Raw genomic sequence first — 15,892 nt, 5'->3', positions numbered from 1 at the left:
GGATTGCCCTTGAGTTTGGAAGAAGTGATCCTTGAAAAAAAAAAATCAATCATGTCTCCTGGACCTCTTCTCTTTAGGACTATACATCCATGGGATTCTTACAAGCAGATCTCTGAACACACCACATTCTGCTCTCTTGGTCAATTGCTTGATTTTTGAAATATTATTAACAAGTCACAGTTGAGCATTAGAAATTACAACTTATTTTGTTTTGTAGTCACAACACTAGCTTTAAAAATCAGTAAGAACATCCTGACATAAATGCAAGATAAACAAATTCTAGCATTGCTTCCTACAAAGGAGGAGGAAAAAATTACCATTGTTTCACACCAGCTTCCTAATTGGTCACAGTGTTCGCTACACAGAATAACAAACTTGTGAGCTTACGTGTATGTTGGCTCCCAAATACGCCTAAGTTTGTCAGATTTCACGTTGCCATTACAGGAAAGCTGTAACAATTTCTGTACGTAGTAGAAGATGGTAGATCGAAAGTTCGTTAGGGGCAGTTCTACTTCTCGAGTTGTGCCAAGCCCTGAAACTTTCAAGGTAAGCGCTAAACGTGGCGAAGGCATGCACTCAACCTCTTCCAGGAGTTCTGAATGAGGTGTACCTGCATATGAAAAATCATTTGAGAAGCCATTAATAAAATTTGTAACACACGTCAAGTTGGCTTAAACACTAATAAAGTGGCTCAAGAAGGAAGTGTGAAGACTTCCTGCCACACACGCCGAAGAGATGATACTGCCTTATAACTACGAACTCTAAGGGCTGTAACTGCAGCACTTCTTTATGTCAGTAAAGCTAACAGGAATTTCCAAAACCCCTATTGATCCTTATGTCCTGGTAACATGCCCTTTAACATTATCACAGTACATGCATGCTTTTCGTATACAGGATCTTCCTGTTGTGTCAGCTTCTTTCAGTTCACCAAAATCAACAGCAGCTCGTAAGCGAACCCTACGTATTCCTTTCTGTGACGGACACTCACTACACCCATGCTGCCAAACAAGTAAGAAATAAGAAGCAAGACCAGACTGCTCCACTACTGTATTAGCTTTCCCCTTGCTTTCTGCTTTGGACTGTTTCAACAAGCCCTCTCCAGTCACAACTGTTCTGGGTAGCTCACCAGACAGATTCCTCCCTGCAGGTAGAACCAGACATAGCAAGAGATGTGTCACTATCCAAGTTAAATTCCTGAGTAAGCTTATTTTACAGAAAAAGCAAAATATGTGCTGTGTCAGTAATGCTTGGAGCTGCAGAGGCAGATGAAGGTCTCATTCAAACAGACAAAAGCCACAAGCCACAGAAGCACATTGTACTGGTTAACAGTGATAGGATGCCCAGAGCCCTATGGACCCTCAACAGTGCATCTCCACCCTAAAGTCACATCACGTATCATGAATGTCACGTCCGCATACCTGGTGGAGGGATTTCTAGGTCAGTTGTCTGTTGAACATTAGTACGACCAGGTCTTGGGTCAAAAGCAGGAACCAGAGCAGAAAACTGCCGTTTCAATACATAATCATCATCCCATGTTCTTCTACGGCCTCCTTTGGTTTCATACTCCTCCTCTTCCTAAAATAAAAAAGTAATCATTTTTTATGTTCTGCTAGAAAGAATCATTTGATCAAAAATTTGGAAGTTAGGGAAAAGAGCAGTCACGTGCGCTAAAACTGACACAAAGATATCAAACAAAAAAGACACCAACAGTATGAGTTCCATTTCACATGAATGGATTAACCTCACGACAGGTGTATTTACAGTTTCTGGAAAGAACGAAGCACCAGAACAAAGGGGAACACAGATTATTGTAGACCTGCAAGCTTGCTGAAGATGTTTTGTGTATTCCACAAAGTTCGGAATATCCAAGATTCAAATAAATCAAAGATGTCAAAATAAACACATGAATTTTTCTGAACACAAGAAGTATTCTTTTGAAAGTGTACGCATGTATTTATGTGTGATGTATACACATTTTATCCAGAGATTACATCAAATACCAAAATACTGGAACTATTATGGCGGGAAGAAATCTAATTTTCAATAAGCTTTAGCAAGTATTAATTTCTTAAAGACTTTTCTACAGCAAGCCTTTAATCTATTCAACTCTTCATGGAGAAGAATTATGTAGTATATCAGAGGGAACAGTTCTGGAGTCCAGGAAAGGAAAATTTTCTTTTCCAGATCTGATTCTTGCTCTGTAATCTTACAGAAAGACTGATTTAGCTCTTCCCGCTTCTTCCCATGAACAACGCTAGTAATTCCATTTAATAATTTCTGAGAAGTCATCAACAATCTACAAACTACGGTTACTGTTTGCACTGTGGATCCACTTAAGCAGAACTGGCTTTTCCATTCCTAACTTCATACCTTTGTGCAGGTCAAATAATGAAGTATTTAGTACTGTACTTGAGTTCCTATTAAAAGCATAACCATAGCAGGTTGAAATATTAAGTATTTTGGTTCGAATTACTAAAAGTTTGTTTATTATTTACAAGAGAAAGTGTCTATAATTCCATAAAACAACATTTACACTCAATTCATTATATTATCACTAATTATATAAGTCTTATATTTTTCTTCTTAGACCTTGCAGTAGTCATTCTGATTTCTTCACTGGTGGTAGAAGACCAAGCATTATTCATACCACTAAAGAACCACCACACGAAAAGCCAGAACTCACGAAAATGTGGGCAACATCCATGAGGACTAACCAGCTGGGTTTTGCCTTGCCTTGTTTTTTCTCTTTTTTTCCTCTTTCAGAGGCATTATTTGAGATATATATTTAAGAGGCATTCTTAAATTATTACAGTTTGCCTCACACAGGCCTACAGATAAACACATCCCAGAACCGTATCTTTACAAAATTCAGCAGCCTACCCACAAACTTACACCATTTCATCAGCCAGGGAGCTAGTGAGCCATCATTTCTACAGTCTGTAAGCTGTGAGCTTTTGTCCCCAGGCTGTTTTTAAGACCTATAAGGTCTCAGAGGATGCTGGTGTTCAAAACCACTTTTTTCTGGAATAAATGTTGAAGGTGGTACAATCAAACTTGTACAGAAAGGAGACTGCCCTGTTAGCTGTTCAGTCTAGTGAGGCCTTGCAATTTCATCACACCCATCTGTACACGACAAAATTTTTTCTTAATATTCAAAATATATGCAAGAACGGTGAAGAGGGACAGTGAACTATCTTTGTAAAGTACTATTCATTTTGCAGCCCCTGAAAAGCATAACACGATTTTAACTTTAGCATTTCATTTAGAGTCTTAATGGACAGGCATTCTGAAATCTAAGTACACAGGTTTTAATTAATGGAATTATAGCTAGGACACACTATTGCCAAAAAAGTCCGTGGATTTTTAATGCATCTGTTAGTCAATTAAGATACCAGCTATGCTAACTACACCATACCATAACTTCTTCATATTCTTGATCTTCTTGGTTATCATCTTCATTTTCATCATCTTCTTCATCTGGTTCAGGTAGATCCTCGTCATCATCTAACTCTGCCAACAGAGTACTAGCTCGGCAGCTATCAAGAAAATCTGTAATACATATATACATATTTAGATACAGCACAAAGGCCAAGAATAACTTCTAAAGCAAAATTTTGAAAATTAAACAACAGGAGCATTGGGAAGAGTGAAAAAACAAATCTCACTTAAACAATAAAAAGAAAACTAAAACATTACTTATGGCATAATAAGATTTGAAACTGTGATACAAGGATACACCTGACAAAAGGTCTAGGGGTCTAGTCAATAGCGTAACAGAAGCAGCACTTAACGTTTGTATGATTTGTATGAGTGATCAGTTTCTCATTTGCTCATATTCTCCATTTTAAAATTACACTCATTTTAAATGACAAAAGATTGCAAAAAAATTGTTACACAAATGTATACTGTGAGTCTATATCTAATTAATTTTAGAAACATGTTAGTGGTGTAATTTCCACTGAGAATGTGTGGCTTAGACCTCAAATTACAATGTAAAGGACATTTTAAATAAACTTTTAAGAGTTCTTAAACTTGTAAAGATTCAATTGCTAATTAACTTCTGTAACAAGAAGCTGAATCACAGAATCATTTTGGTTGGAAGAGACTTTTAAGATCAAGTCCAACTGTTAACCCAGCACTGCCAGGTCACCAGTAAACCACATCCCTCAGCACCACATGTACACGTCTTTTAAATACCTCCAGGGACGGCAACTCCATCACTGCCCTGGGCAGCCTGTTCCAATGCCTGACAATCTTTCCTGTAAAGATTATTTTCTCCCCAAATATCCAGCCTCAACCTCCCCTGGTGCAACTTGAGGCCAAAAATCCAATTTAAATAAGCATGAACTCAGTACCCCACCACCCCCCTTTATGTCTGAAGACAAAGTTCAATTTCACCCACTTAGTACTAAGACTTAAAAAACCAATTCCCCAAAACCAGAAGGAAAGTTCACAACAATCGAAGGGGCACTGGGATAAATCTTTAAACTTCTACACTTTTCAGTACCACCCAAACACCCTTTGAATTGTTGACAACGCCCTGACAGAAACACTAAGGCAACTCTATTTGCCCAGTGGTTTATGATATTTTAAGGCTTGTCATCTCCCTTTATTCTTTTGATTATGTATGCAAGTATCTTAATCGACTGCCTCCAAGCAGCTCAATTCCAATACCCTTTGAAATTATCAGACATTTTTCAAGGAATTTCAACAGGAAACAAAATAGAACACAGTCCAATTTTAAACAAATCAATATCTTTTCTTTCAAGAACATCTCAGAATAGAATAGACTTTACATTAGGAAGTATTTTCTCATATCTAGCTCATGTTTTTCTTGACTTAATTTCATCAACTTGATTCCTAGACACTCTCAACCACATTATCTCAATCTTCTTTCATAGTATTTGCATCCTGCAAATAACTTCTGTCCTCATGCCCGTTTCCACTGTAAAATGCCCATGTAACTCTGGATTTTGTTCCTCAAATGACAGAGATTCCATTCCCTGTCATTTTCATTTCTGTGTTCTTTAGAACTTCTTGCAATTACTATTATGGTATTGAGATTCCTGTAACCTCATATACTATTTTAAGTGTACAATGTGCCTACTGGCAGCTGCTTTTCAATGACTAATACAAGGTACCTCAGGCTGAGCATGTAGCGTGCCTGTACCACACAAGAGAGGAATAACATTTCGATTTTAACCAGAGGTTCATACGCAGACTACATTAGATATTAAACTAACTTGATGAAGTGCTTAAATAAACTATACCATAAGTAATATTAACAACAATAATGTGGGACAGAAACTGCTGAAAATAAAGATCTGAAAACACAAGGAAACAGCACTATGTTAACATTATTTTACTTACGGCTTTACAGAACTAGTAACATACGAACAGCTCAAATAATTTTCAGCAAATAAAGTACTACATAAGAAAAATCGTAACAATTGGGAGAAAAGGAAAAATCATTAATGGAAAGTCTGCTTATGTTCATTTAAAAATGAAACTTACCATATAAAGAATATTCTGCCTCCTGACCTGTATCGCTCTCACTAGATGTTGATGTTAGGCTAGTAGTTAGAGTATTACTAAGCGACTGACCAACAGATAAAACTGTAGTTGCTGTAGCTACATTGCTGCTGCTAGTAACACTGGATGTAGACATGGTCACTGTTGATGTGGTACCAGTTGTAGTCAGATTAGGAAAACTTTGGGCACCCATAAGAGGCGAAGCTATAGATAAAGATATGGTAAGATAAAATAAATGATTTGATGACTTCAAGAGTACAATTTACATGCATGATTCCTGCCTTGAAAAATATATTTGGGGTTGAAAAATTATTAGATGTTATTTTACAGTAAAGAGTAATAGACTAAAGGGGAAGTTTTCCAGTGCACAAGTGCACCCTGCAATGCAGGCATCCCCCTCTGAGCACAGTCCCTTGCATAAATTCAAAACAAACACTTCTGTTAAATAAATCCCCAAATCTCAGCATAAATCTAAACTGACCTAATTTCATTTTCAACATATGACAAGTCTTTCTAAAATCCATTACTCCAATACTGTGTCTGTCTTTAAAATGTCAGGTAACCTCTAAACAACAATAGAATTACACAGGGAAAACAGTTTAAATGTATATAAATGAGCTGACAGATTAAAAGACAAACGTGAAACTTATTTTTGTGCATTTTTCTGAAGTTCTTAAAGCAGCTCTGACTTGTTACCTTTCACTAACTCTTAGCACATATGTTCACGATGGGTAACAAGCCTGAGTTGGCAGCACTGCGAAACATGGGACTTAATACCTTACTTATCTTGAACAATTTCTACAACTAACTTTCAGAATAAGCAAACAACAACTAAAAAAAGTTACCTTCGTGCACATCCAAATAGAACACAGTAAATGCTTTTCATTTGTTAACCAAAACAAGACTGAGTTAGAATTTCAGGTAGTTACAGAGCAGCATATAAGTCAGACCTGTGTGCAGCTACACATTCGCATCCCAAACTTCAAAACATTTTTCACTCTTCAAACACAGGAAATTAATCACTTTTGCACATACAAATTCGAGGTGCCACCTAGACTTGAATTAAAACCTTCATACTTAAACCTATGTTTTTCAGTCTACATTTTCTGAAATCTATCAAATGCAAGTTTTGCAGGTTTAAAGTAAACATTTTCATTATTACAGCTGATACAGACTGAGGCACCGCTTTCTTAAAAAAAAAAATCTAAATTCTGACTTTCAGACTATTATTATAAAGGTTTGCAACAGTTACTATCCTTGAAGAAGGATACAATACAAAGATTCTTGCCCTAAGTGCATTTGGTAGCTTTTTGAGGAAAAGAAATGTTACTCTATTTTGTTGTTTGTCAGATACTCCTTTTTTTTTCCCCCCCTCAGGAATATAAGTAACTGTTAAATAAAAAAACCACAAACAAAATGTCAGCAAAGTGACCCAGGCCTTTATAGCGCTTGAAACTACTTCTGTGTTTGGGGAGGGAGAGAGTGAAGTTTAAATTTATGGTTGTTACTCATCTCTATGAAAGTATGGAAATTTTCCAAACCAAAGGGTTTTTCTTTTGTCGTTGAAGAACTCGAAAATTAAGTTGTTCAGTATTCATATCTTGAACCCACATCTAATTAATAATAGCAAAGCATCTGCTGTTATAATAAAAATCCATTAAGGGTCAGCATTTCGTTTGGTCTGAATTCATGAACAAATTGAAACTGGCTACCCTAGACACCACCTAATTCCTGGCAAACACTGATGCAAACACTTATAAACCAAATACTGGTTTATAAATGCAACCTACAGCGAGTCTAGAAACACCTACACCACCAATCATGATTTCAGACTTCACTTTCGGAGGTATTGGGTTGGGTTTTTCTTTGGTTGGGTTTTGTTTGTTGCTTATTTTTAAAAAATCTGGACAGGCCAAAGAAAAATCCCAAGCTTTTTACACTGTTCTAATAGAACTTTCGTGGATTCCGGTGATACTGCTCAGATTTAGTCTCTGATCTCTTTCTGGGGCATGAGTTCCCATTTACTGTTTCTATTTGTATAAAACAAAATAATTCCTGCATGAGGGATAATTTTGAATACAAATATACTTTAACATTAAATTTCAATTTGCCACATTCTTATTTCCAGGTTTAGCACAGTACGGTATCAAACATTCACGAATCTGTTAAATATGCCACTGAAGTATCTTACTATGGTTTATAAAGGTGTTCTTTCTCTCCCCCCAGCACAAAACCTACTTCAGAACCAGGAGCACTGACTATCTGCTAAGAAGGGGATCAATTACTGGAAATCTTTCCCTTGAGTATCTTACTTACATTTCTAGTGCAGGCTGCAAACTTTCCCCTACCTCTTGTATCATATACGAACGTAAGAATACTTAAAAAAATCCCCCCTCAACAAAGAACACTCAAAAGAAATTTAGAAATGCTAAAAGCAAACAAGAAACCAACTGCTTCTAACTTGCCCGCCTCATGAAATGCAGCTGTGGTTAAAATACTGTTGCCATCACTGGAAACATCTAATGGGGCTGGCTGAGTACTACCTCTGATGGCAGCATGCTGAAAATTCACAAGTGAACTTGCAAAAGCAGGTTTACAGCTTACCTTGATCCTACATGTAATCTGAGAACATGCAAATGTTAAAGCATATACATAATGGCATTTAAACCATTAACTACAACTTCCTTATGCTTAAATATGCCTGAACAGTTTGCCAAATCCAAGCCTTAATGGCCCTGCCATCTTTAGAGAACACACGCAGTACCAGAGCACATGAAGTTATTCAGCCTGATAGAAGGCAGGAATCTACTAAAATTTCATCATACAGCAGGTTACTTTTCTCTTTTCATTGTGTTCTTAGTTTCTAAGCTGAGACTTCACAATATGCATAACTTGCCCTTCCTGAGGAAAACAGAAAAAAAACCCAAGAACAGGCAGATACAAGGAGAGCATGGAAAAACCTACCCCAACGAGAAAGCAAAAGTAGTGGGGTACTGCCGCTAGTCTCCCAGCCTCTTGATCTAAACCATAATCTCTCTCTTCCTGAAGATGTAATAGACATCAAATTCAAATTATTTTCTATTTGATGGGTACCACAGTGTAACCTGACATCACAGGGCAAGGTAACACTTTCCAGCTGACAAGAAGTCTGTGAGCAATTAATGAATTCTACCATGCACACTCAAGGTCAAGGCTGCCCTAACTTCATTCCTCTATCAGGCCAACAGAATCCAAACTTACTTTATGTCTCATGAAAACCAAACAACTATGAACAAACATGGCTTACTTACTTGCAGTACTCATGACATTCCTTCCCAAAGTATTAGTATTGTTATCACTGCTACTTCGGCTTAAATTCATGTTGTTGGTGGCGTTGGTGCGTGCTATGTTTGCCACTCTTCGTACAAAAGACTCCAGGCTGGAAGTTTCTCGAGATGATAAATTAGGAACACTTGCGCTGGAGCTCATCGGTGCCCCAGCAGCCAACAGAGAACTAACTGAGAGTCTGTTACTTGCTGAGGAGCTTAGAGGTCGTTGGGAAGCTGCTTCTTTATTAGTCAGTTCGGAGACTGAACTCACATCAGGGGAGCTCACGCTAACGATTCCCATGGATATAGCACTGGACTCCCCAGGAGCACGTATTGAGTTATCAGGACCTAACTTCCTCTCTGCATTTTCGTTTCCCATGTCTGCTGTTAAGGTGCTGGTGCTTGCACTGGAAGATGACCCTACTTCAGCCTGAGGCACACTATCAGCGGAAGACAGAACAACAATTGGTTCATGGACGTCAGTGCCTGAAACTATATTTTGCTCCATTACACTTTCTGATCTCCGCTCCATTTTGGTCGAACCCAAGCTGATGTCGCTGCTACTGGCCACGCTACACACAGAACTGCTGCTTCCTTTTCTACTTGAGGAGCCTGCAGCAGCAGTCGTCTTGTCTGGACAGTTGTTTTTCACCAAGCTGCTCCATGACTGCGTTGTGCCTGAAACAGTGGATGAAACAGGTTTGGGTGATGCCGCTGAATCAGGGTCGTACCCTGGCGCAAGCTTGAGGTCAAACTTTCCTTCTGCGCCCATACGGTAAGAGTTAGAGCCACCAGCATCCCAGGTGACATCAATCCAGCCTGGAAAGGGACAGGAGTTTGTGAGATCCAGCAGAAAGCAGACAGGAGCGTGTCAGACAGTAGCTCCACAATGTGGGATCAGCTTCTCAAGGGCTGCATGTCTGAATTAATAAAATCACCGAATAACCCTTAAGGCCAATTCAAAAGGAAGTGTTTAAATCTAAACAATTTGGTATTTTAAAACGCTGTTAATGATGAGGCAGCAAGAATGGTCAGCCTGTATCTTCAGGTTCCAGAATCCAGCCAAAAGTAAAGCTGCCTTCAGGAAGGAATCTGACCTACTAGGATCTCTCAAAATTTTATTATTAGATTTTCTAATAACAGAAATGTATATTAAAAATGAATCATAACTTTATTAAAATCTGTCAAGAGATTATAATTCTTGCAAGGACATTCTATAATGTTTTGCCTTGTTGGATGCTTGTGGATAAGCATGTTTACCTGACAGAAGACGTTGTATGAAACTGATTAGTTTGGAATTTCCTATTGTCGCTCTACCAAGCAAAGAATTTACTGATGCTCAGCATTTTAGTTCAGTAATTTACACAGGCTCAAACATTTCTTATTCACTGGAAAAGTCTTACGCCGGTCAGCAAATGACTACTTCAGGGAAGATTTCAGAGTGGCAAAAAGAATACCTTTCACAGAATGGACTTCATACTGGGACCAAAACAACACTGGACAGAGATGCTACACTTCAATTCCTTTACTAAATGGTTATTTAGAGTACCAGTACTTTTTAACAGTTAAATGTCATAAAACTGCAACAGTGAGGGTTACATGCAAAATTCAGCTAATGAGGACAGAAAGAGGGGCAAAACGATTTATTTTTGCTTGTCTGAGTATGTACAGAGTCACCTAAGAAAATTCCTTCTAGTATTTCTTATTGTACATTACTGTAACAAAACTTTGTGTCTTTAAAAAATAAAAACTTTAAAAATAAAATCTCTAAAGATCAGTCATCTTCTGTAACCTCAGACAGAAATCACTCAAAATAAGACATTAGGGCCAGATACGTACACTTTTTTTAATTAAATGGAAGAAAGCTAATTCGAAATAAAATATACTTTTGAATACTGTCAGGTGCACTTTTACCTTATAACTACCCAAAAGTCATTACTTCCTAGTCCAAAATAGAAGCTCAATGGCAACCTTCTATTTCAAAATGCCATTTTGGAGGAAGAGTATTTAAAAATTGATAAAGTTTCCAGATGTGGTAAGTAGATATCTCATCCCCACATGAGCAGGTTTAGATGACGTCATTCTTTAACGATTTTATTCCAGATTGACCACCATCAGTGGTCCACCCTGGCCTCCAATCGGGAGATTTGGAGACACACCATACGTAACGCTGCTGTCTCCTTTGAGAGCACGCGTAGAATCAGTCTCGAGGAGAAAAGACGGCACAGAAAGAACCGTGCCTCGACTGTACCACCCAAGGAGACCTTCTGGTGTGCTCTTTGCAACCGGACTTGCCCATCCCGCATTGGCCTTTTCAGCCATCAGCGCGCTTGCAGTAAGCGTGGGGAAAGCCCTTCCCAAATCTTCATCCACAAAGCCAAGCCATGATGGATGACGATGAGCTATATCTGATAGCTTGATACCACTGAACTTTTGAAGGGTAAAGTTTTGAAGCAAGTCTGAATTTTTACCTTTCTACGGTTTGTCTTATAAAATACACACAAGAAAAAAATCCATGCTGTAGTTAAACAGTATCATTTTTCCCTTTTATGAATATCTGGATGGGGTATTTTGTAAAAGCGTAACTAAATAACTGTGGTTTTGTATAGTTGTTCTTCCTAAAATATTAAAGTTTTAAATCTGCACAATACTTAAAACACATATTATGTACTTGGAGTCTTACTGCTCCATCATTACAGCCCTCAAACGACTCAGTATTTGTCTAAACTTTTCAACAATGTCCAAAAAGTCCATGGGATACTTTTCAAAATTCTGTTTGAAAGACACCTGTGGCAGGAGCAAGAGTCTGATGATAGAAGTCCCATTGTTTGGCGTCACCACTTGTTAAATGAACCTCAATTACACCTTTGCTTAAATGGGAAAGTTTTACTGGAACAAAGGAATGAAAACACTGGTTTAGTAGAATACTACTCACCAATAATGCCTAATGTCTTCAAAGTGAGAATGTAGCTATGGATACTGTTGCAGCTGATAACAACAATATACAGATGATGGACGAATTCCCTACAAGCTATACTGAATAGCCTAAATAAGATTCAAAGTTTCAAACGTTTTAAGACATTTTACTTTGGACATTTATCCACATTTGAGCACTGACAACTCAAGAATCTAGAAGAAATTTTAAAATCTGGCTAACAGTGGTTGAAGATGCTTCAGAAACAAGGCAAGTCTTATATACTCCAAAGTAAGGGGGAAAAGGCAGAGAGCACGTTCAGCTGACAAGATCCGCAGCTCTTCTGGAGCCTCTTCAACATCTTAGCTTCCTGAGGACTGACCTCCCTGGCTGTGCAGGTTTTTATTTTGCTTAAGTCAATTAACTTTTCATGAGTTTCAATTTTAAAAAACCCAACTTGATCCCAATGAAGCGAGCAAGGTAGGAAAGGTACAGGATACAACAAAAGTCAAGAAAAATATTGCAAATGCTAAGCTAGAAGAAATGAAAAAGTTAATTACAGATTTTGCAGGCCCAAAGCTTAATTAATCAGTGTGCATCAATCACCCTCATACACTTTTTATACTTTGTAACATACGTCTAAGTAACAATTTGGTATCTTAATTAAGCAAAACTCTACACAAGTTTCATTTACAGCAACATTTTTGTCATGCATTAAAGTGGAATTTCACAAATGGACCGAAACGGTTGTACTATCCAAGCTCCTCCTCCCCTAACTACTTAAAATTTTATCAACTTCAAGATACTACGAAGGAAATATTTTAATGCTACCCATGCCACGTGAAGTCATCATGCTACAGACATTTACAAATCAGGCAGTTGGTGCTCACCATTGTGCAGTTCTCCTGTAACAGTGCCTTCACCCTGCGGGCTTCCATCCTGATCTCTCCATTTCCAATCAATTCCTCGGATTACACGAGCTCCTGGAACCATGTATTTCAAGACCTGAGAACGGACCAGACGGCGTTGCCTTCGCAGATTTGCTTCGGCTTCTTTAGCAGCTTTTCCTAAGAAATGTCAATTGAAACGAGAAGACTCAGAAGTATTGAAAGGGGAGTAATTTTGAGCTTGATTCTAAGTGAATTTCACTGCAAAAGTTAACCTGCTTTTTCACACCGATTTATATATTTTATTTTCATTAGCATTTTAAGAGAAAAAAATTATGCATTCTTTTTCTTACCTAGCTGATCTTCACATACTCCATTCACAGTGCCATAAAGTTCGAATCCAGACAGGGAGAGGTAGTGTGTTTGCCCACTGGCATTCTTTCCCATCTGTTTTATTCTAATGTGTCTCCAACCTTGTTTCTCATCTTTTGGAGGACGTAAAGGCCATGTTGCTGTAGACCTTTAAATTTATTATAAAGGTCGGGCGGCGGTGGGGGGGGGGGAGGGAAGTTGGCAAAAAACAAAACAAAACAAAAAAACTTTAGTACCAAAGCAAAGAAAACCACAATGCTGATCATGTACGAGTAAAATCCAAAACCTGCCAAGACTACAAGATACATAAAACCTCTTTAACACTAAAGACAAGCTCTAGATGAGTGCTGGAGTCACTATTTTCTCAAAAAAATTTCAAATGCAAAATTTACAACGATGGAAAAGCACAAATGCCATATATGAACCATACAGAGAACTTAAGAATCACTTGTTTTCCAGCCCATCCTTGGTAATTCAGATATCTATCATTTCTTTTCACAGTTACATTATCACACCTTCAGTACACACTAAATTAGTCTACAGCCACATACAGTTTTAACTAAGCTCAGTTTTACAGGAAGTGGTAACATACACTGACATACCCTGGTTCGTTGAGACTACAGTCATCAACATGAGTATACAAAGTAGTCCAGTTTTGTCCGTCCTTAGATACCTGGAAAACCCAATTTCTGAGAGCAGATCGTCCATAGCCTCGAGCGTGGCGTAATGTGTAAGCCGATGGTATAACCCAAAGGCCAAGGTCTATGGCAAACCAAGCGTTCTTATCATCGTTAGTATGGCAATTGAGAGCTGAGCTGTCACGGCTTAGGATGTCTTCTAAACGGCCATAGGGCAGATTTCTTCCTTCTGAGGATGTAACAACTACTAACCCATAGGCTGCTGGATTTACCCACTCATATGCAGTTCTATATTAAAAAGAGAAATGTACTGTTCAATTATTACTTACATTAAAAAACATATCAGTAACAGTTTACACTTACTGTAAACTGTATATTACAGCTGAGTTTATTACAAACCACAATGGTTAATATAATTTTAAATAACTTTAGAGCTGTTCCAAACATCACTTTACTGCAGTGGTTTAAACACAAAACAACCAAAACGAAACCATGTCAAACAAAAACAACGACCCAAACTCCCCCACCACTTCATTTCTTAGGTAAACATATGAATTCTCAGTACAACTTCAGAGACTCCATCTCTATTATTTGAGGAGAGCAAAAAGAAATGTAACTCTACTGATCAACAGCAAAGATACCTCCCACTCCTAAAAAAAGTATAACAGATTTAATATCTAATTAATTCTCTCCCCACTTCACCTCATGGATCACAGTTTACTGTGTCTGACTTCAAAATATTTAGCTTTAAAGAAACTCACTTTGCGTTTGTCCCAATCCAGTAAATAATCCCATTTTCATCAAAATCATGTTGATGCCTGAACACAAATGTTTGGCCTTCACGTAGTTTTCGAACAAAAACAAATGAAGCCCTATCAAAATCGTACCATTGCTTTGCTACCTACATACGAATGAAAAGAAATCAAATATTAGAGACGCAGAATGCAACCACTTCTCGTGAACTGTCTGTCTGGAATGTTGCTCACCATTTTCAGGAGATACTGTTCTAGAGATTCAACTGTTGCCAATGGCTCCATCTTCAGCATTCTACCAGTTCGATCTATTAAAGACGTCTCCCCTGAAGCACGTTCCAAACGAAACCTCAAGCGCCTTGTTAATATCTGAAACAGTAGCTACACATTAATACAAGCTCTTCTGCTTTAGTTTTGTAATTTTAAGAAAGGCAGTATATTTCACTGAAATAGTTTTAGTGGCCACGATACAACAGTTTTAATGTTGTGCCACATAAGTAATCTATATTCTAATTTAATATTTTAAAAAGAAATTCCCTGGTACTCCATTTTGTAATTAACCAAAATTCTTCAGTGACAGTCAGTGTATAAGCCACTTACATGTTCAAGCTAATATTCTCACTTTTCATGTGTTTTCACAGCTTTTATTTCCAAATCTTGTAGACTAGCAACTACAATAATCTGAAAACTTACAACACTTTTCAAAATACTCAATAGCAACAATGGTTTTCTTTTCTAGTAGTTTAACATCAGAAGAGAAATATTGACACTTCACCACCATCTTGCAAAATCCCGAAGCATGCTTTCAAATAGAAAAAACAGACTCCACACAAAAAGGACAAAAACAAGTAACACTTTTAGCCAAACTGCAGCTTTCCTTTACAAGAAGCTGCTGATCCAGCAGGTGTCTTCTATTACCAAACGAACACGTAGGCCCAGAAGGGACCCTTGTAACGATTATAGCCCATCCCTAGTCAAAATACACGTTTTATAACTGTCTTCAACCAAATGCTCCTTCAAGTAGTAAGGATACTTACTAGGGGGCATATTCCCATGTAAATAGAACAAGACTTGAAGACAAAAGAAAGAACACATTCTCTTTTCCATCAAAATTTACTTTTACTTCACAGCGTAGAAGTGACAGTAGAGAAACACCCAAACGTTTAGGTTAAGCCAAATGTTTGTTGTTTCTTCCTGAATTCTATCCTTTTACAAGAATATGCTTCGTACATGCATCCACATGTAACACTCCATAAGCTATACTGTTATTGCTGTACGTTTACCTGAAGATTATACGTAGATCCCGGTGTATCATACAAGTGGAGAGGTAGACGTTCGATAGATTCTAACACTGCTATCAATTTCCGAATTAATGCAACTGCTGGACGGCTGTGAAAGTGAACAGTTACTGCGTTATCACACAACAAAGAGAAAAAGACCAATTCCACCGGATCTCTGAGAATAGTACCGAGCCGTAGCAAACATCTCG

General features: G+C 37.9%; 1 protein-coding gene across 1 annotated transcript in view; it reads right to left on the bottom strand.

Annotated features, from left to right (window-relative positions):
• Nucleotides 1-383: 383 nt before the first annotated feature.
• LOC104498943 (E3 ubiquitin-protein ligase HECTD1) overlaps nt 384-15,892 on the bottom strand; it is a 46,331-nt gene continuing 30,822 nt past the window's right edge. Inside the window, exons 19-29 of the mRNA XM_010142385.1 lie at nt 15,687-15,792; nt 14,638-14,772; nt 14,413-14,552; nt 13,616-13,939; nt 12,995-13,161; nt 12,645-12,821; nt 8,823-9,659; nt 5,515-5,736; nt 3,416-3,549; nt 1,419-1,575; nt 384-610 (exon numbers count right to left, since the gene is read on the bottom strand). Coding sequence (XP_010140687.1) covers nt 384-610; nt 1,419-1,575; nt 3,416-3,549; nt 5,515-5,736; nt 8,823-9,659; nt 12,645-12,821; nt 12,995-13,161; nt 13,616-13,939; nt 14,413-14,552; nt 14,638-14,772; nt 15,687-15,792 — 2,626 coding nt within the window. The remainder of the gene's footprint in view (nt 611-1,418; nt 1,576-3,415; nt 3,550-5,514; nt 5,737-8,822; nt 9,660-12,644; nt 12,822-12,994; nt 13,162-13,615; nt 13,940-14,412; nt 14,553-14,637; nt 14,773-15,686; nt 15,793-15,892) is intronic.

The sequence above is a fragment of the Buceros rhinoceros genome, unplaced genomic scaffold (genome assembly GCF_000710305.1).
Source record: "Buceros rhinoceros silvestris isolate BGI_N320 unplaced genomic scaffold, ASM71030v1 scaffold14098, whole genome shotgun sequence".
Classification (NCBI taxonomy): Eukaryota; Metazoa; Chordata; class Aves; order Bucerotiformes; family Bucerotidae; genus Buceros; species Buceros rhinoceros.
The sequence above is the reverse complement of the archived record's forward strand: the minus strand, read 5'-3'. Positions and strand labels throughout refer to the sequence as shown.